We start from the raw sequence: 19,853 nt of genomic DNA, 5'->3' as shown, positions 1-19,853 counted from the left end.
GTAGAGCACCAGTGCAGCAGTCAGGAGGATCCGAGTTTGAATCTCACCTCAGACACTTGACACTCACTAGCTGTGTGACCTTGGGCAAGTCACTTAACCCCAATTGTCTCATCCTGGGTCATCTCCAGTCATCCTGAAGAATATTTGGTCACTGCATTCAGATGGCTCTGGAGGAGAAGTGAGGCTCATGACCTGCACAGCCCTCCCTCACTCAAAGTCAAGTGCAAGTCATGTCATCATTCCTCTGATGGCATGGTCGTCTTCAGCAATGAAGGATGAACACACATTTCTTTCTTCCTTGAAGCAAGCTCATCATAAATTTTTTCACTGACCTTGCTTTGTGTTATAGGGGCAGATGAAGGGTCCTTTCTCACTAGAAGTCCTTACTCAGAAGCTACCTAACCATTTCTGGAGTCACCACAGAAGGGGCAATTCTTACTTCAGCATTTCTTGGACTAAATGACTTCAGACTTCCTTCCCAATGCTAGTATATTTTGATCTTGTGATTTCTCTGATTCCAAATTCACTCTTCTATGTCTCTTGCCTTATCTGTCTGAGAGGTGGACGAAGAAATGGATAAAGGAAACTGCTCACTTGTAGGGAACAGCACAGAGAGCACAACAGATGGGGAGGAGGGAGCATAGGAGAATGGAATGTGTGAGTTAGCACCAGGATCAGGAGGGTTAGAGACATACAAAGTCATCTTGAATGTACACGCAGTTTCCTAACTTGGAAACAGGGTTGGTTCCAAAAGTGATTGTCTCACTCATCTGCTGTCATCTGTTATTTCTGATCTGCCCTTCTCTTCATCTCTGGCCCGCTGCAGAAATAAAGACAGTCCCATGGTTTCTCCCATGTTTTTAGTCCATAAAGCAAGCCCAGGGCCCTTTGGGACTTCCTAAATAAAGGCTTTAACTCCTGGACACTCTCTCGTATCACTCCTACCTGATCCCATCCCTCTCTTTGGTTTGCCTTTTTTTACCTGAGAAAAAACAAAGACCAGGGACAGACACAACTGAGCAGTCTAAATTTGGAAAAAAGTTCAAACTTCCTTTCTTCTCCCCTCAATCCTCTCCAGTTGAGAGGGAGTCTAGCTTGAGACTAGATAGGTTGTGAGTGACAGGTATTAAGAAAATTAGATGAAAAGCAAATTCCGGCTGAGACCAGTCCCAGGGCTTGGAAGAGGTTTTGCCTAGCAGATTTTCCCTCTTCTCCAGTCCTGACTCTGTATCTATCCTCAGTGTTCAGGATGGAAGTGTTTAACAAATGCTTGACGTACACGACTGATGTGAAAATACATTTAACATGATTGCACATGTTGAACTTCTGTCAGATTGCTTACCATGTTGGGGGGGTGGAAAGAGAAAAATTTGGAGTCTAAATCTTATAAAAAATGAAGGGTGAAAACTATCTTTACATGTAATTGGAAAAGGTAAAATGCTATTCACAAGAAAAATGTTTGCAGTTTGATTATTGAATGACTGGTTATCTGAACAAGTTCTGGAGTGGCATTGGGACAAAATGAGAATCTTTAAGAGTAGGGATATATGTATATAAAAATAGGTTATATGTATGCGTGTGTGTTTGAATAATACATTTATGTATGTTAGTGTATGTATATATGTGGGTATATACATATAACTGCATTTTAATATTATTGATTTCCTTTGGGATTCCTTATTTTATGCCCTTAAAACATTCCAAGAAGGAATCCACAGGGCTTGATCAGACTTTCAAAGGAAACCATTACCCAAAAAATATTAAGAATTACTGGTAAATTATGGAAATATATTTTGCATGGACTTCACATGTACAATCAATATCATATGGCTTGCCTTCTCAAGGGAAGGATGGGAGGAAAGGAGAGAATTTTTAAAAATTCAAAATTTTAAAAAATGAATGTTAAATGTTTTTAAATTGTAATTGGGAAATATTTAATAAACAGAAATATCTTGAAGAATCCCTGATAGCTGATTCTAAAACCCCATGATTATTATGTAAGAAAGGAAATTTTGTAAGCCCATTGTAAGTTAATAATGAACAATTGCAATATGGAAGGCAGGTCTTACAGAACTGGCCCAGACAGCCCAGCGGTTCTGAAAGAATCAAAAGACAAATGGGAAAACGTGGTGTCACTCCAGTGCAAATCAATTTGACAGTCACTACAAACATGGCCCACTGTGCATGCCAATAAGTAAACCAAGAGCCAGACTGAAATGTCATGCTACTTTGAGGGCACTAAGATTCAGACATCTCCCCTTCTGACTGCAAAGTTGCAAACACTACAAGGCAACATCAGGAAGAGGAAAAAAAAAAAAAAGCTGATTTATAGACCCTAGAATGCCTCCTGGATAAGCAACCTTGGAGCCACTAAGACCTGAGCCTTGCCTCTTCAAGTCGTGCCCCTGACACACAATGGCATTTTTACAAGTCACTTAATGCCCTCTACCAGCTCTCTAAAGCCAAGTTGCAGAAAAGGTGTAAACCTACACTGGTGGAGGGTGTTTGCTCCCCTGGGAGTTCCCTATAGCAATAAAATCACAGGTCTCATCTCAGGTGACACTACAATGCAGAACTCAAAGGGCATGACTGAATTCATGGCAGCAACAAACCCAATTAGGGGGCCGTATTTTCCAAAGTCACTAAAAGTGTCTGTGGACAAGAGAATGGACGGAAACAGCAGCAGTGTCATACCTCATTGAACATCTCTGCTGTCTCTGGAGTGAATGTACTGGACTAGGAGCCAAGAAAAGCTCTGTCCTTCCCTCCTAGCTTCCCTGGGCCTGTCTGGGCCTGGCACCTAGTCTATGGACCTTTCATACATGTTTATTGGCTGACTGATTGATCTAGTAAAATGCCAAGAACTGAACAGGAATATTTATAACAGGCTTTGCAACTCTAAGTCTGTGGTTCTGTCCTAGAAGCTGAGCTCCCTGGAGCACATACTTTCTAGTCTTACCTTGTTATATGACAGCTCCCTGCATGCATGCATCCCATCAATAGATATCCTGAGCCTTTAAGCTTCTTGGTTCAGGGGGCATTTTGTCTACTTCCTTGTACCTCCCAAAAGTGCTAAGCACAGAGTAGGTACTTAATAAATATTAACTAACAAAATGAAGTACAATGAGAACAGAATTGTCTCTTGGGAGAAGTGTGGCAAGATGACAGTTTATGTGAAAGTGATCTGGAGGTTTCAGTGGACTCCAAGCTCGACATGGGACAACAAGGTTGACATTATATCCAGAAAACCTCGATTGAGCCTTCACTGCATTCAGAGCATTATATCATCCAGAACAAGGAAAGTGGTGGTCCTTCTGTACTTGGCCCTGGCCAGACCACATCTGGATGCTCTGGTCACCATATTTTAGGAAGGATGTTAATCTGGATGCCACCCAGAAGAAGGCAGGACTGAAGCCTGTGGTATAAAAGGAACATCTTACGGAACTGGGGGTGTTCAGCTTAAACTTTCAGCATGAGCTTTTAACCCCTCAGAAATCCAAAAATGTTACAGTCGATTGTCTAGACTTAAGAGAGTGATGCAGATTAAATTTAAAAGGGTGTCCTGCGTACAATTTTTCCCCAGCAAGCTGGTTGTTAAACATTTCTTAGCACACCCCTATTAACCGCACTATGTCTCAAGGAAAAAATGCGGGAAGGCCGTTTCCCAACCTTAAAGAAACTGAAGACGTTTGCAAGGAATCCGATCGCTAAGGGAATGGATACAGTTCTTATTCAAACAAGTGTTTGTGAGCCACAAGTGATTATGCTCCCTCTGAGGGTCACACTACTTGACCTTGTCCCATCAGCTTAGTCATTCTGCTCCTTCAACACAGTGGAATAACAGCAACAATAATGCCTGGTATTTCCCTAACACTTGAAAGTCTGCAAAGTACCGTATGTGTGTATTTCATTTAATCCTCAGAACAACCTTATAAGGTAAGTACTATTATCATCCCCATTTTGCAGATAAGGAAACTGAGGCACACATAGATTAAATGACTTGTTCACTCAGACTGTAATCCCACCTTCCGATGCAATGTAGAAAGGGTCCTGGGATTGCAGTCAGAGCACCTAGCCTCTAATCCTGGAGGTGCTGTTCACTGTTCAGCTTGGGCAAAAAGAGACTTTACCCTCTTATCTATAAATAATGAGACAGCAATGTTAGATGATCTCTGAGGTTTCTTCTTCCTCTGAATCCTATAATCTGCAGACCATCACAAGATCTCAAATGTGTTTGTTTTCAAAGGTATCTTTGAGAGGCAGAGCAAGACTTTAACAATGAGAAAATACTTGCTCTAGTTTCTGAGTTACATAAAATCATTGCCTCTGCCACATATTGGCTGTGACCCTGAAAACAAGCTCAACTTTCCCATGCCCTCCAGGTAACTGTAAGACCATACAAAGTGAGGACCTGTATTGGTAGGAGACAACTCACCTATCCCAATAAAATTAAGTCTCTACCCCTATAAAATCAATGAAGCGAAAAGAGATGCCATCTGTGCATATTACTAAATGTGTGCTAACATTTTAAGAAAGTTTTAATTTTGTTCATTAAAATTTCACTGAGGTAAAAAAAATTAAGTGGGGCATTCAGGGCCCACCTTAGGCAAAACCCAAGTAGGTGACGTTTCTTGATGCAGCATCTCTATCCTCCTTTCTGTTCCCCAGTGTCCTCATGCATCAGAGTTCCTCACTCCATACCTTTGCTTCCAGCCTCATCTCCTAAAACTAATGTCTCCCAAGGCTCCACCAGGTGATTATTTAGCCCATCTTATAAACTTCTCCTTTGCCACAGTGCTCATTGAAGCCAGTGGCTGATTTCTTCCTCTCCTCTTCCTCTCCCTCCAACATAGAATTACTTGCCAAATCCCAGAAGTTTTGACCTCCATATTGCCTGCAAGCATCTCAACCCTTTCCCTCTATTCATATATCCTTGGTTAGGTTCTTCCACAACTCTCAGCTGAACTCTTCCAGTAACTCTCAAGTGTCTCCTTACTCCAATTCATTCTCCACAGTTACCATTGTGATTTTCCTAAAGCACAAGATAGTCCACATCACTCTCCTTACTCATTCAATTCCAATGACCTCTATAAACTTTTCTAGTTGGCTTTTCAAGTTCTTCAGAGCTTGGTCCCAACCAATCTCTCCCATTCTCTATGGTACAGAGCTGTGGACCTGGAGCCAGGAAGCCCAAATTTAAACACTGCCTCAGACATTCACTATGTGACTCTGAGAAGGCACTTCACTGCTACCTGCCTGTTTTCCCTTCTGTAAAAATAATAGCACCTACACCTCACTGTTGTTTTATTTGTAAACCATAAAACACCGTATAAATAAGGAGCCTGTACTAAATGATTTCTTAGGTCGCTTCCAGCACTAACCTTTACCTCTAGGAGACAACAGAGACAGTGATTCCCAGGATGGAGTTTAAGGTCTGCAGTGAGTCTGCACAAGCCCTTATTCTGTCCCCTTCCCTACAACCAAACAGCAATAGCTTGTATCAATGGGGCAATTCGTGACTAGAAGAATCTTTTGCGTCCATGATCTTCGTTGAGCCCCAGAAGAACATTGATTCGGGCTGAGGACGGCATGCACCCTGGCTATGGTTCCAGGGCTAGAGGTGAACTTGCACTGACCTGTCCACACATGCTGGCCCTTTGTGGCCAGACACTTGGAGAGGGACTGGCTGGGTTTGGGTGGACTGGTGGAGGCAGCTCATTGACCCACAGGGCCTTGCAGCTAGGCCCTTGGCCTTCTTCACTTGGCCTGCAAAACACCAGAGCTAACAATCCAGTGGTTCAGTCCAACCAACCCTGTTCCTGAAAAGGCCTTTCTGCAAGAGAAGGACCTCCAAGGAGGGCTGAAGACCCACTGCCCTCTTGTGGCAGATGAAACAAGGAGACACCACACATCACTAGGGAAGGGGAAAAATCCATAGCTTTTTTCTAGCTTTCCAGTCTCCTATGGGACAAATGATATTGTCACTAGGGAAATGGGAAATTTGGAGAAACTTCAGCCACTTGCTGGAAATTATGTCAGCCTCCCTGAGGTAGTGCCTTCACATAGCCTGCCATCATGACTCCAACAGGGAAGAAAAGGAAAGCGAGGCTTTCCCCACCCAGCCTCCCAAACCCCACCTTGTTAGACACTGGGAATCTGTACCATAATACAGCCTGACCTAGACTTAGACGGTCCAACCAACCTCCTGGCAGCCCCATTGACCCAGTCATAGTCATGACATCAGGAATGGAAAAAACTTTATTGGCACCTGAGAAACAGTCAATGTCACATTGAGCTGATCCCTGGACCATCATCTCTGCTGACAGCTCGTTCCCCTCCAGTCAGAGCTGCCCAGGGAGCACAGCAGCATACTCTTGTCCTTCCCTCAGGCAAATTTGGGGCAGGAGACTGGACCATGAATAGCATGACAGGTCAGTTCAGTTCCCAGAGAGTACAGTTCTCAGTCTCACGGATCAGTGTCTGGGACCTCCCGGGTCACCACTCGAAGTCCAATGGAAAATAGCTCTTCCCAGGGACCTCGGATCCAATCCAACAGTGCAGTCAATTGCTCTGGACACACAACACGAAGCGACCAAAAGCTCTCAAGTCTCGATACCTACGGGCCAAGGCAGCAGTGACCTCTCTAGCACACAGGAAGCTGAGATCATGCTAGTGGAGAGAGGCCCTGGAGGAAAAGCCACTCCCCCACATCTCTCTTCTTTCTTCCCAGCCCTACAGCACCACTTTTCTTGTCCCGAGTCCCAAGTCTTCTGGTCCTTCATCTCCCTTTACCTCGATTACCCATGGTACAACAGTGTTCCTAATTACCTCTCCCAAAGTCTTAGCTTCCTCTGGTCTACCCATCATTTTCCCTCCTGATGCCATGCCCTCTCCAAGGTTTCCTGCTTTTTCTAGTCTCTGTACCTTCCCCTTCCAGACTGCCTATTTTCTCCCCAAAACATTCACAACTCCCCTCCAAATACACATACCTCATCATACAGAGCCAGGCGAAAGTCCATCGGGGTTGTTCGATAAACCTGTATGGAGTTGAGGCTGCTGAGTGGTTGCTGATCATGGACATGGACAGAAGCATCCAGTCTTGAAGGAAGGGTCATTATGGATGCTTCTCTAGCTGTCTCTGGAGGGGAAGGCTCAGCCTGGGACCACATGGGATCTTCATCCAGCAGGTACAAGGTGGATGGAGTTATCAACAGGGACACTGGGCAGGAAGTGGAGCCTGAAGAGAGGGAAATGAAGGCCAACAGACATAGGACCTGAGATGATTGTGAAGCGCTCCCTGCCTGAAGGGAGAAAAAGGGCAGAAGCCAGCACTGCAATGTTGGGGTGAGGGGGCATAATAGTGTATGATCAGTCATTAATTTTTTCAATCTCTCCCCTAGTGCTATAAGCCCTCATCCTAAAACCCAAGAAGCCTGTGGCTTCCAGAACCTCCATGATCCTGTGAAGAGCCTGAAGAGTTACAAGATCTTCTCCACCACCCAGAACAAATAAAGTGAGGGGTAGCCACATTCTGTTTTCTTTAGCCCAATAAAGGGTGGCCAGATGGCTATCTCTCTTGAGGTGGAAGTGAGGGTGAGAAGTGAGGCCCACCAAGTCACTGCAACAATACAGACTTAAACTTAGGTGAGATCCAGCCCACCTTAACAAACTGTGATTCAACCCCTATTCCAAAACTCCCAAGCCTTCCCAGAGCAGAGGCAGACAAGGCCCTTCATCTCAGTGTGCCCACAGTGTCAGGAGGGATTTGCCCAAGAGATCCATTCCCCTCACCCCCCAGATGTAGTACCTTCAACCAGAAACGCCTGCAAGTAGAAGAACTGGGGGTCCTCAGGGCTGGAGTCGGTATCTAGCAATGGCCTGGGGGGCAGGGGCCATGGGAGGGAATGGGTATCAGTGGCAGGCTAGGTAGAGGGGCAGGGAGAATATGGATATGGCAGAGAGGGAATGGGTGAAGGGCAGTGGCAGAGAAGACTATAGGGGCCCATGGAAGAAGATGACTGTGGGAGCAGGATGCAGGGGCTGGCCAAGGGCAGAATGGACAGCAGTGAGCAGAGTTTTGTCTCTTTGGGAGGACTGAACAGAGAAAGTGTTCTGTAGAGTTGTTCTTAACCCAACACCCCATCTTGGTTTTCACAGCTGGGTAAGTGGGATGGAGAGGACTTGAAGGCACCATGTAGAACTTACCAGAGTCGGTGCTGAGGAGTCACTTCCTCTCTGCTGGCAGTGACACGGGGCCTTCGGCCAGGAGGCAGCAGCTGAAGGGTGGCTGGAGAGGGCCACAAGGTGAGATTGGGAGTGGGGAACAGGGGTCAGGCTCAGGTGCTTGCCTCACTTCTAAGAAGCCTCTTCAAGTAGTCACTGGTCTTCTCCATCCCTGCCACCCTCACCCCTCACCCTTCACACTCCTAAGTTCCAAGCTTTCAGCAACATCACCGAGGGGCCTCAATGCTCCTCCCCAGCCCCAAATCCATGGGCCCCTCACCGCTGAGCTCCTCTAGGAATGCACGGCAGCACTGGGGTTCCCGTGGCAGCAAGATGCAGCCACCTCCACCCCCTGCCCACTCCAGTCGAAGGCTCTGCCCGGCCAGGCCGAGTTCTAGGCAGCTCAGGTCCTGTAGAGAGACGGTCACGCATGGCTGCAGCCAGCTAGATGGCTGACCTCTGTGGAGAGAGGGAAGGCAGAGTGACCAGAGAAATGAGCCAAGGGAGAAAAACACTTTCACAGGCAGAGTTCCCCTCTTCCTCTTCCCCAGTCATTCCTCACTCACCGCATCTCCCCAGTCACCTCCAACACATAAAGCCGGACATCAGACACAACAACAAGGGAAGAAAACTCCTTGGACTGGCTACGTAGTATCACTGGCACCTAGGAGGGAAGCGCAGGGCCAGAGTTGTAGAGGATTCAGAGCCAGGGTGAGTACAGGTCCTGAGAAAGGAACAGATAGACTAGAGGAAGAATTGGGCCCCACCTTGAGACAGCACTGAAACTCTTCCTGGACATCTTCAAATATCTCAACATCCAGGAAGAGTCGGAGTCGGTGATCCACAGCGCGGAGACCAGAGCGGTCAGAAGCTGAAGGCCAGGGACAGAATGAGTCCAGCTAGACAACTGCTAACTGGATACTCCCTCCCCCAGGGAATCTCATATCTCAATAATAAACAATACTAGCTTACACCTTTACGGCACTTCAAGGTTTACAAAGCACTTTTCTCACATCAACCTTATGTGGCAGTTAGTGCATTATTATTCCTATTTTATGAATAGGGAAATTGAGGCTTAGCAAAGCTAAGTTGTCGGTGATCCTACAACTAGTTGAGTGTCAGAGCCTGAACTCTGGAAACAGGCCTTCCGACTCCAATGCAGTGCATTTCCTCACTGAACTTCCCCTAAGTCTGTCCCATACTCACGAGGATGAAGGCCCCAGCTGTCAGTGGCATGGGGTGCACAGGCCTGGAGGGAAGGACTGCTGGAATTATCGCCATAGCCCTCATCTGGAGAGCCCAGAGGGGTTCTAGGAAGCGTGGTGGAAGCTGGGTCCAACTCCCCTTCCTTCTGCTCCCCTTGGGGGGCTACATCATGCTGAGGCAACAACACCACATGGTCACTGCCACACAGGGGACACAGAAGCGGGCCGTCTGCGGAGAGAGTAGGACCCTGAGGTGGGAGCATGGTTCCAGTAGCCAACATGCTTCGTCAATAAGGCTCTCACGTCTGTTCTCTCGTCCTGTTCCTGGCTGGTGGCTCCCCCAGCTCCTATGCACACCTCCCGCCTTCTCCATGAGGTTTCATCATCCCCACACCATCCCTCAAAGCTCTGATCTCTCCTGCCAGACCCCTCCTCAACATCAAGCTGGGACTGTTCCCTCCCTAAGATGGAAGGACAGACAGGAAGGAAAAATGGCCAGGCCCCCTACCAGTCTTTGAAGTCCATTTGCCCTGGACATCCATCTCCTCCTGAGGAGTCATCACTGAGCTGATCTGATGGCAGCGGAGGCATCGAAGCTGGCCTCCTGCTTGGCCTCTGCCTACCCCAGCCTGAAGCCTCAGGGCAGCTGCTGCTGGGGCTAAGACGGCCAGTAGCTCCTGAAATGTAAAAGCATCACAGAAGAGAATCGTCCTCTTCCTCCTGCCTGCCAACTGCCACCCTTCTGCTGATCCTACCCTGGCTTTGCCCAACACCAGGCTTCACCTGCACAGCAGCATGGGAATCAGGCTCTAACACCAGGTATCGCCGCAGCCGCCGGTCAGAACGGATGTAGGAGAAGCGTAGGACAATAATAGGGCCACTGGTAGCAGCATGGTCAGAGTCCTGGAGAGCGGGGGGAGAGAAGAGGAAAGGAAGGCCTCTTAGGGTATGGGACAGAGCGCACCTTTCTGATGAATGCCAGGAGGGCCGAGGGGAGACACGCCATATGGCCCAGAACAAAATTCTCCCTCAGCCTAGGGGTGTGACTGTCCCCCAGAGCCTTTCCCTCCTGCTCCAACCAGCAAATCCCACTAATTCTCCTCAGCTCTGGCTCTCACCACAGGCATGGCCCCGCTCTGGGTCTGAGGCTCTGTCTCTAACTCAGCCGCCCAAAGGCTACGAAGGTCCAGTCGCTCCAGGGTCCGTGCTGCCTGCAGTTCTACCTCCAGCAGATGCCCAGATGTGACCCGTAGAAACCTCTCCTGGCCACGCACCCTATCAGTCCCCTCCAGGAGACACACCAGCATGGGACGACATAGCTCCGCTGTAGAGAAACCCCGCTGCAAGGCCCTCAGACTGTACAGATGCTGAGATACATCTCTGAGTCCCCCTGCTCATCTCCCACTGCCTCCCTCCCCTAAAAACCATCCATGCCCTTGCCTCCCAGGGTGAGACAGCAAAAGGCCACTTACCCTCCACTTCCTGATCTTCTATCTCCTCCTCCTGCTCCTCCTTGGTGTCTTCTTCCACAGTTGCCACTTCCATCATCTGTTCCTCCTCCTCAATCTTTTCCTCTCCTGGCCCGGTCAGAATGGATTCATCTAAACTACTGGCTCCATCCCCCAGCTGCACTGAGCTAGAAAGGCTCTGAGGGTCTGGAGGGTCCACAGGGACTGGACCCAAGTCAGAGGTCTTGGGGGTCTCCAGAGGAGGCGTCCCAGGAGTCTCGAGGTGGCTACGGTACTGCAGCCAATCACAACCAAATCTCTCCCGAAAACTGTTCATAAGCTCAAGCTCCCGTTGCTGCTGCACAAACCAGCCTAGAAGAGACAGAACACAAGGTGAGCAGCAGTGCCACAATACATCTTCCAATGTTCGTCCATGCCTTTCAGGATTCTTCCATCTTCAAGGACCTAGGACTTCATAGTGGGGAGGAAGCAGGGTGGGAGGAGGGGTGGCCTTCATCAATGCAGGCTGAAATTCCTTAGTGCCTTAGAAGAGGCTCTTTGTGGGCTGCTAAGGCTGAGGCCCTGTGGCTAACCCAGTAATGAGGTTTTTTGAGCTTAGGTCAGTCCATTTCTAGGCTGGTCCTCAAAGCCTTTTCAGTTTGGTAGAACCTAGAGCTTCCCTTCTGGGTTGGCACGGAGTTGAGAATCACACCGCAAAGAGGATGGCATCATAGAAGGACTTTAGAGAAGGATGCCTTTCCTAAGGGGGAAACTAGAGAAGGGTTGGAGATGAGGAGATTAGTAAGGAAGGTAGCAATAGTCAGCAGGGACAGATACAAAGGTCAGAAAGCACAAAACTGAAAATCTGGGGGAGACAAGAAAAATCAAGGACCAGGTCTTACCAGCAGGGGAGGGCTCTGGAGTTCGGGGTTCTGGGTCAGTATCGCTCGGCTCTGAGATACTAGCCTGCCTCACACGGACTCGGCTCTGAGAATGACAGACAGAATTTCTTTTTCAAGTTAAGCAGGACCCCAAGACATCCAGCCCTTTGCCTCAAGGTACCACTACCCTCTCCCAAACCAAAGAACTGCCTAGGGGAAGGTTGAATACTTTTCATTACTGGCAGAGTAGCCATGTCAGAGGCTTGAGTCCCCTGTCACAAGGCAGCATGAGCTCACCTTAGCCTTACGAGGGAGAGGGCGAACCAAAACACCTCCTGAAGAGAAGCTGTCACTCAAGTCGGGGCCATACGACGTCTCAGAGGTACTTCCAGCTGCAGAGGGGAGAGGGAGGGCCAAGGAGCAAAGGCCAGAAGATGTGGGAGGCTGGAAGCACATAAAAAGAATGGGTCTTTTATGAGGATGATAGAGGATCAGTGCTTCTTTTTCCTTTCCCAATCATGGTAAGGAAGAGGGTTATAGCTGCCAATTAGGCAGGAACACACACACACACACACACACACACACACTCTCTCTCTCTCTCTCTCTCTCTCTCTCTCTCTCTCTCTCTCTCTCTCTGCCCCAAATCCCTGGTGCCTGCCCCACCCTTTCAATCCCTGCTCAGTCCCTCCCACAACACTGACCTGCAAGTCACAAGGTGTCAATGGCTCCCCATCAAGAAGAAACTGAAAGGAAAAAAGCACGTGTGTGAGTGCGTGCTAGGGAAGAGGGGAGGTGATGCAGATGGGACATGAGCACATGATCCTGCCGCCCAGACCCTGGGAGAAGGGAGGCAGGGCCATGAGAGGCTGCAATTGTCTCCCTTTGATGTTACCAATGCTGGGTGAGAATAAACAAAAAAGATGATGGGCACACATCATGTTCCACAGGTCTCAGGGTGGCCCTACAACTATTGCCTGGGGAGAAGCAAAGTAAGCAGAAGTGAGAGAACCCCTCCCACAATGGCCGCAGTGCAAAGAAGGTCCTCCGAAGGACCCACAGCTTCACTTTCTCCTGACTCCCTGGGGAGAATGAGTGGAGCACAAGTGGAAGGACACAATTCCCCACAGCCAGGGAGCGGCTGCCTTGTTTTGCTTGATTGTCCTTTCTGACAAGACAGCCTTCACTTGGGAAGGATGGCAGAGGAAGGGAAATCATTGGGAAGCAGCAGTGTCATTAATAAATAAAACAAGAGCATTATTACTGAGGGGACTTTTAAAATTTGAAAAGCAAAGCAGATTGCCTATCTATTGGGGAATGGAGAAACAATATGGTACCTGAATTTGACAGAAGACTACAGTGCTATAAGAAACAATAAGCATGATGAATACAGAGAAGCAGAGAAACATATAACTGGATGCAGCGAAGTAAGCAGACACAAGGCCTACAACAACGTAAATGCAAAGAACAGAACAAAACTGAGAGCTACGAAATTAAGAAGAATGAGCTTTGCCCCAAAGAAGAGTGATGAGAAGATGCCTCTTCTTTCAATGTCTGAGGTCCACAGGGTTGAATCACTCGATGTGTTAATTTTACTGATTTTTCTCTTCTTTAATCTTTCCTTATTTAAAAAAAAAATCTTTATTACAAGGATGACTCTCAGACAGGAAAAGAAGGGATGGAAAAAAATGAGGGCAATGTAAAAACAAGATATCAATCCAAAAAATCTGTTTAAAAAATGTTTTTAAAAAGTTGGAGAAGGGTTACATGATTTAGGTATAAAGGCTGATACTATAAACAAACCAGGGGAGCAAGGAATTGTTTATCTGCCAGATTTATGGAGAATGGAGGAATTTATGACCAAAGAGACAGAGAACCTTATGAAATGAAAAATGGATCATTTTGATCAAATTAAATTAAAAAGTTTTTGTACAAACAAACCCAATGCAACCAAGATTAGGAGGAAAGCAGAAAACTGGGAAAGAATTTTTACAAGTAGTCTTTCTGATAAAGCCCTCATTTCTAAAATATATAGAGAACTAAGTCAAATTCATAAGAATACAAGGCATTCACCAATTGATAAATGGTCAAAGGATATGAACACGCAGTTTTCAGAGGAAGAAATTAAAGCTATCAATAGTCATATGAAAAAATGCTCTAAATTACTACTGATTAGAAAGATGCAAATCAAAACAACTCTGAGGTACCACATCACACCTATCAGATTGGCTAACATGGCAAAACAGGAAGATGATAAATGTTGGAGAAGATGTGGGAGACTTGGAACACTAATTCATTGTTGGTGGAGCTGTGAGCTGATTCAACCATTCTGGCGAGCAGTTTGGAACTATGCCCAAAGGGCTATAAGAATATACTTACCCTTTGACCCAGCAATACCACTTCCAGGGCTGCATCCCAAAGAGATCATAAAAATGGGAAAAGGACCCACATGCACAAAAATATTTATAGCAGCTCTTTTCTTGGTGGCCAAGAATTGAAAATCGAGGGGATGCCCATCAACTGGGGTATGGCTAAGCAAATTGTGGTATATAAACATAACGGAATACTCTTGTGCTGTAAGAAAAGATGAACAGGCGGACTTCAGAAAATCCTGGAAAGACTTATATGAACTCATGGTGAGTGAAGTTTATTAACCGATGCCAAATGAAGTGAGCAGAACCAGGAGAACACTGTTCACAGTAACAGCCACAGTGTGCAATGACTGATTTTGATAGACTTAGACCTTCTCAGCAATGCTAGGACCTAAAACAATTCCCAAGGACTCATGATGGAAAATGCCATCCACATCCAGAGAATGAACCATGGCGTCAGAATGCAGAGTAAAGTACACTACTTTCTTTTTCTGTTTTGGTTTTTTTCTTTCTCATGGTTTCTCCACTTCATTATAATTCTTCTATGCAACATGACTAATGTGAAAATGTGTTTAACAGGAATGTATGTGTACAGTCCATATCAGACTGCATGTCATCTTGGGGAGGGAGGGGGAGAAAATTTAAAATTTATGGAAGTGACTGTTGAAAACTAAAAATAAATAAATTAGAAAAAAAAGTTGAAGAAAGGAAGGCAAAAGGCAGATATTGGGGAAAATAGCTTACCCCAGAGGGAGAAGTATTCCTGGCCTGAGGTGACAAAAACTGGACAGTAGCTGCTCGGTGATCAGGGTGAAATGACAGGGGATTCCCCTCCAGGTGAAGCTGCGGAGGAGACAGGAGATAAAAACCCCAAGATGATGGCTCTGAGACAGGAGGAACACTGCTCCCTCGACTTCATTCTTCCAGCCATAGGTGTACTTTGGGCCCTTGGTTGACTCTCCCTCATTCCCCATGTCCCATGGTCCTCTCACTCTCTGGAGCTCAGCCAGCATCCTCAAGGGCATCAGCTCCCCATGTTGTTCCAGCAGATTATAGGCCACATCCAGATGTCGAAGGCCCCTCAGCTGATCCAGCCCTAAGCATAGAGAATCAGTATAAAAGACAAGGTCCATGACACACTTATGCCCCTACCACTGAACAGATTCACACCATCCTCACCAGCTTTCTCCTCTGGGCCATCCCGACTCACCACACAAGCTTCGAAGCTCATTACCCCTCAGCACCACTGTCGTCAGCACAGCCCCTGAGGGGCCCATCACCGGGACAGACTGAAGGTGGTTATAAGAGACATCTAGATGCTGCAATTCAGATAATGACTGGAAGACAGGGATGGCATAATAAGGCTAGGATAAAGTTATGCCCACATGTGAGAGATGAAACAGCCCAAATGGGCAAAGATTTAAGTCAAAGTGGCTGCCTGAGATAAAGAGTAAGGTAGAGGGAAGAACCCTGTCAAGGGGCTGGAATGCAGATATAGTACTCAACCAAACCCTCCCCACCAACCTCTACCCTCAGACTCACAGTCAAGAAGTCTTCACAGTCCGTAACTTGATTATGACTCAGATTCAGAATCTGAAGAGCTGACAAAAGATGCTGAGGGAAACAAGTTGGAAAGGAGTCACTCGGGGGCTCTCCTTCCTCCCTCCTCCCTTCAGGGTCCTGTGGCATCTACTTGCCCCACTCACCAAGGATCGGTCCAAGGCAGTCAATGAATTATAACTAAAGTTGGCACAAACCAGAGAGAGCCAGGGGAGAGCAGAGCAGAGGTCCCCTCCACAAGCTGAGAGAAGTTCCTGAGCAAGGGAGAAGGGATCAGCACCACTGCCCACTCTCTGAGGGTCCCCACGGCCACATGAAGACTCTCATTCTCCACCAGCAGGCACTATGCTCTCCCCCTTCCCTCACCTCCAGTGCTTGGAGGCTCCGGCTACAGATCAGAGTCTCGAGCTGAGAGTAGATTCCACGGAGGCCACACAGACAGTGGAGAGGGACAGCATGCAGCTAGGGAAGGCAAAGGGGACAGGAATCAACATGGAAGATGATGGTGGGAGTGGAATGGTCATAAAAGGAAGGAGAAGAGGCCACGCTCCACTGGAATCAGGGGAACCCATAATAGCTCAATTACATAGAGAGTGGCTAGGGATGGAGGAAAGTGCAGCCCAGGATCCTCACAAAGAATGCCCTCTCAGACCCCCAGAGGACTTCTTCAAGCAGGGCTGTACACAGCCATGGCCCATCTCATCGTACCTCCAGCTGTTTCAGGGACTTGAAAGGGAAGATCCTGATGGGGCCTTGAGGGCCAGGGCCTGGGACATGGACTAGCTGAGAAAGAAAGAGAAGAGAATACAGCTCCAGGGTGTGTGGTTGGCCTCTCCCTCAGCACCGTGTCCCTAAATGTGTGGGACCTCCTGTCCTGGGTCTACTCTCATACAGACCTTGAAACAACAGGTTTCACACAGCCCCCTCAGATATAGTCAAGCTCACTCAGCTCCCTCTTCCCCCCAATGCCCATGTGTTCCCCTCTGAACCCTAACCTTGAGTGACAATGTTTTCTGTAGCACATCAAAGAGAAATTGAAGCTGCAGGATAGTTGGGGAGTCAGCAGGGTGGGAGGGCAGGGCCACAAAGCCAGCCTGCCCGGGGCCCCAAGGCCCCAGGTGAAGCTCGAATACATGATTCAGCTGCTGCAAGGTGGTGGTCAGCAGGGTCAGAGTGCTGCGGCCAGACAGGACCAGGTCACCTTCAGGGAGGACAAGGGAGAGAAGAACCAAAGAAGAAGGCAGACAAATGAGGCTGGGATGCTACAGACACAGAGAAATCACGACCCCCAATCCCAGTTCCACTTCTCACTGTTTGACCTTAAGCAAATCACTGCACATAAAATGAGTATGTTGGTGACATGTAAGGTGACTCCCAGCTCTAAGTCCACATACCTATGATCCTACAATGCAGCAGGTCCTGTGCCAGACACGGGGTGGGAGAACCTGCAGCCTCGGGGTCTCATGTGGCCCTTTGACTGAATCCAAACTTCGCAGAAAAATCCCTTCAATAAAAGGATTTGTTCTGTAAAACTTGGACTCAGTCAAAGGGCTGCATGTGAGGTCCTAGAGGGCCACACATGGTCTCAAGGCTGCAGGTTCCCAAACCCCTGCCACTAGACAAAAACGAAACAGAACATGACATCAGGAAGCTAAAGTCTACTGTACACAGATAAGTGAATACAAAATATATACAAAGTAAATGGAGGAGAAGGGAAAAAATCAGCCAATAAACATCTGTTAATCACCCAGTATGTGCAGGCACTGTACTAAGTGCTGGGGATACAAAAACAGGCAAAAGCAGCCCCCGCCTCATGGAGCTCACGTTCTCACAGGGGCAACAGCAAATAAAATGTACAAATGAACCACATAAAGGACAAAATGGGAAACAACTAAGGCAGGGGGGGCTCTAGAATTAAGAGGGGCTGGGCCATGCTCCCTATAGATGATGGGCTCTTAGCTGTGACTTGGGGGAGTCAGTGAGCCGACAATGTGGACAGAGTGCAGGAGAAAGCTGGGGAGAACACCTAGAGCCCAGACACGTACTGTCTTGTCAGCACAGCCAGGAGGCCGGTGTCACTGGACTGAAGAGCGAATATGGGTCACTAAAGATGGAAGACAACCAGGGCTCTGGGGACCAAACGCAGGACTTTGTATTGGAGCCATGGGAGGTGACTGAGTAATGGAGGCAGAAGGAGAACACAAAGAAACAGGAGGCAAAAAGTGTTCCAGCTCCCACCATTTGGCCAGTGGCCAGGAGAACGAACCAAGGGGCCATCAGTCCTGGAAAGGCTCAGAACGGTGAGCCGGGAATCAGGGCTAGCAAGATGGAAGCAGCAGGAAAGGAAAAGACTTAGGCTGAAGGCAGTGTGTTGCCTATGCTTCCAGGCATTTCAGAGGGCACAGGAGAAGGATGCAGCTGGGACGTTGTGGGGGATGGAAGATGGGGAATGGTGTCTGGACAATGGTCTTCAGGAACTCAGAATCACTGGGATGTGCAGGTGGGAGAAGAGTTGAGAATGCTCATCACTGAAGGGAAGGTGTCCCTCCTCTGCTGTCCAAAGGCTGGAGAGGAGACAAGAGATGGGGGACTGGCAGCTCAGCAGAAGATGGAGATGCTCTTAGTCCTTCTGCCCCTCAGGGACCTCACAGGAGATGGCAGCTCGGCCAGAGGAAGACCTCAGGAAAGGCATTGCTTCAGAGGTGCATTTGTGCCTTGACAGAGGCTAGAGATTCCAGCATATGAAGGTGGGGTAGAAGGGTACTCCAGGCACGGGAAACGCTGGGTACCTTTGGGCTCCAGAACTTGAAATGGATGAGAAGAGGGGATTCTTCACTCTGTGGTCACTGTGGATCTCCATCTTTCCTGGCCCTGACTCCCAGTGACTTCCCTTTCAACTCAACTGTTCTCAACCTTCGATGTCCATCTCCTCCATAAAACCCTCCTTGCCTGACCACCCCAGGACTGAGTGACCCCTCACTGTCTTCTCTTAGCCCTACAACACCATTCCTGGTGCCAGCCTCCAAACAACGTCAGAGATTCCTGGAGGCCACACAGTAGGAGAAAGTGCCTGACTTGGAGTCCAGAGTTCAAATCCCGCCTCAGACACTCACCAGCTGTGTGACCCTTAACCTCTCTGGGCCTCAATTTCCTTTTCCAATCTGTAAAACAGGAATAAGAACAGTTCCTACCTCCCAGGATGGTTGTAAGAATCAAATGGGAAAATACAAGAAAGTGCTTCACAACCTGGAGGCCCTATAGAAACACTAGTTGCTATTATTAAGTTCACACAACTGGAGCACTTTAGGGTCTGAAAAGCACTTTCCCTCTGAGGGTAAATGGAGAAACCGAGGCTCAGAGAGGGTGTGTTACCTTTACAGAACATTTACATATCACCTCCTGGGTGCGGGGCCCTGTGCTACAAGTACTTCTGCAGTTATTATCTCTATTCATGACAATAATAATGGTTGATATTTATACAGCACCTACTGTGTGCCCGCGCTAAGCGCTTTTACAATCATCTCCATTCACAATCATAATAATAGTTAACGTTTATGCAGCACCTACTGTGTGCAGGACACTTCTCTAAGCTTAACAAGCATTATCTCTTTTAAAATAATAATCATGTTGACATTTATAGCAGACCTACTATGTGCGGGGCACCATACTTTAAAATTATGCCATCAGATTGTCACACCACCCTGTGAGGAAGGTGCCAGGATTACTCCCATTTTACAGCTGAGGAAACTGAGGCAGGGAGAGGTGAAGTGACTTGTTCAGGGTCCCACAGCTATTAAGTGCCGAGAAGCTGGATTTGAACTCAGGTCTTCCTGATTCCAAGACAGGCCTCCCCCCCGTGCACTATGGCGCCCCCTAGTGAAGCCCCTGGGGAGGGCGAGAACAACTACCGAATCCGACACCCACAAAAGGGTTGGGTTTCAGGGTGTCGGGGAGGGGCTGGTCACGGTCACGTGAGGTGCCCATGCACTCCCTCCCTTCCCCCTCCCCGGGCCCACGCCCTCTGACCCGGAAGCACCCTTACCCGAGTCCTGCAGCAGCCCCGCCAGCTTCCACACCAACGAGCTGGTCGCCATAGCGACGGGGAGCTTGGGGGCGGAGCCGAAGGAAGAAGGCGAGGACGACTCCGAGGAGACAGAGGGAGAAGTC

The 19,853-nt window shown here is 48.0% G+C and overlaps 1 protein-coding gene and 1 long non-coding RNA gene across 8 annotated transcripts in view; one reads left to right on the top strand and one right to left on the bottom strand.

Annotated features, from left to right (window-relative positions):
* LOC140509877 (uncharacterized) overlaps positions 1 to 13,328 on the top strand; it is a 25,508-nt gene extending 12,180 nt beyond the window's left edge. For 5 of the 6 annotated variants that reach the window (XR_011968965.1, XR_011968969.1, XR_011968968.1 and 2 more), the window contains one exon: positions 7,401 to 7,529. This is a non-coding gene — a long non-coding RNA (uncharacterized lncRNA). Of the gene's footprint in view, positions 1 to 7,400; positions 7,530 to 8,157; positions 8,305 to 12,704 lie in introns of those variants that run through there. The other variant, XR_011968967.1, reaches the window with a different exon arrangement.
* On the bottom strand, positions 6,241 to 19,853 carry STK11IP (serine/threonine kinase 11 interacting protein). 2 transcript variants are annotated; one of them, XM_072617915.1, is made up of 24 exons: positions 19,729 to 19,853; positions 16,682 to 16,887; positions 16,395 to 16,469; positions 16,053 to 16,148; positions 15,833 to 15,940; positions 15,669 to 15,740; positions 15,337 to 15,463; positions 15,119 to 15,222; positions 14,871 to 14,969; positions 12,459 to 12,500; positions 12,055 to 12,201; positions 11,779 to 11,863; positions 10,901 to 11,248; positions 10,547 to 10,752; positions 10,212 to 10,331; positions 9,937 to 10,105; positions 9,430 to 9,657; positions 8,991 to 9,094; positions 8,790 to 8,887; positions 8,504 to 8,682; positions 8,206 to 8,287; positions 7,808 to 7,878; positions 6,990 to 7,237; positions 6,241 to 6,616 (listed from the first exon to the last, which is right to left on the bottom strand). In XM_072617915.1, exons 1-24 carry the CDS (start codon positions 19,778 to 19,780, stop codon positions 6,467 to 6,469), a joined length of 3,216 nt encoding a protein of 1,071 aa, XP_072474016.1. In that variant the 5' UTR covers positions 19,781 to 19,853; the 3' UTR covers positions 6,241 to 6,466. The 2 variants fall into 2 exon arrangements, 1 of the variants encoding a protein (XP_072474016.1); XR_011968963.1 differs by lacking the exon at positions 7,808 to 7,878.

The sequence above is a fragment of the Notamacropus eugenii genome, chromosome 6, assembly GCF_028372415.1.
Source record: "Notamacropus eugenii isolate mMacEug1 chromosome 6, mMacEug1.pri_v2, whole genome shotgun sequence".
Classification (NCBI taxonomy): Eukaryota; Metazoa; Chordata; class Mammalia; order Diprotodontia; family Macropodidae; genus Notamacropus; species Notamacropus eugenii.
The sequence above is the reverse complement of the archived record's forward strand: the minus strand, read 5'-3'. Positions and strand labels throughout refer to the sequence as shown.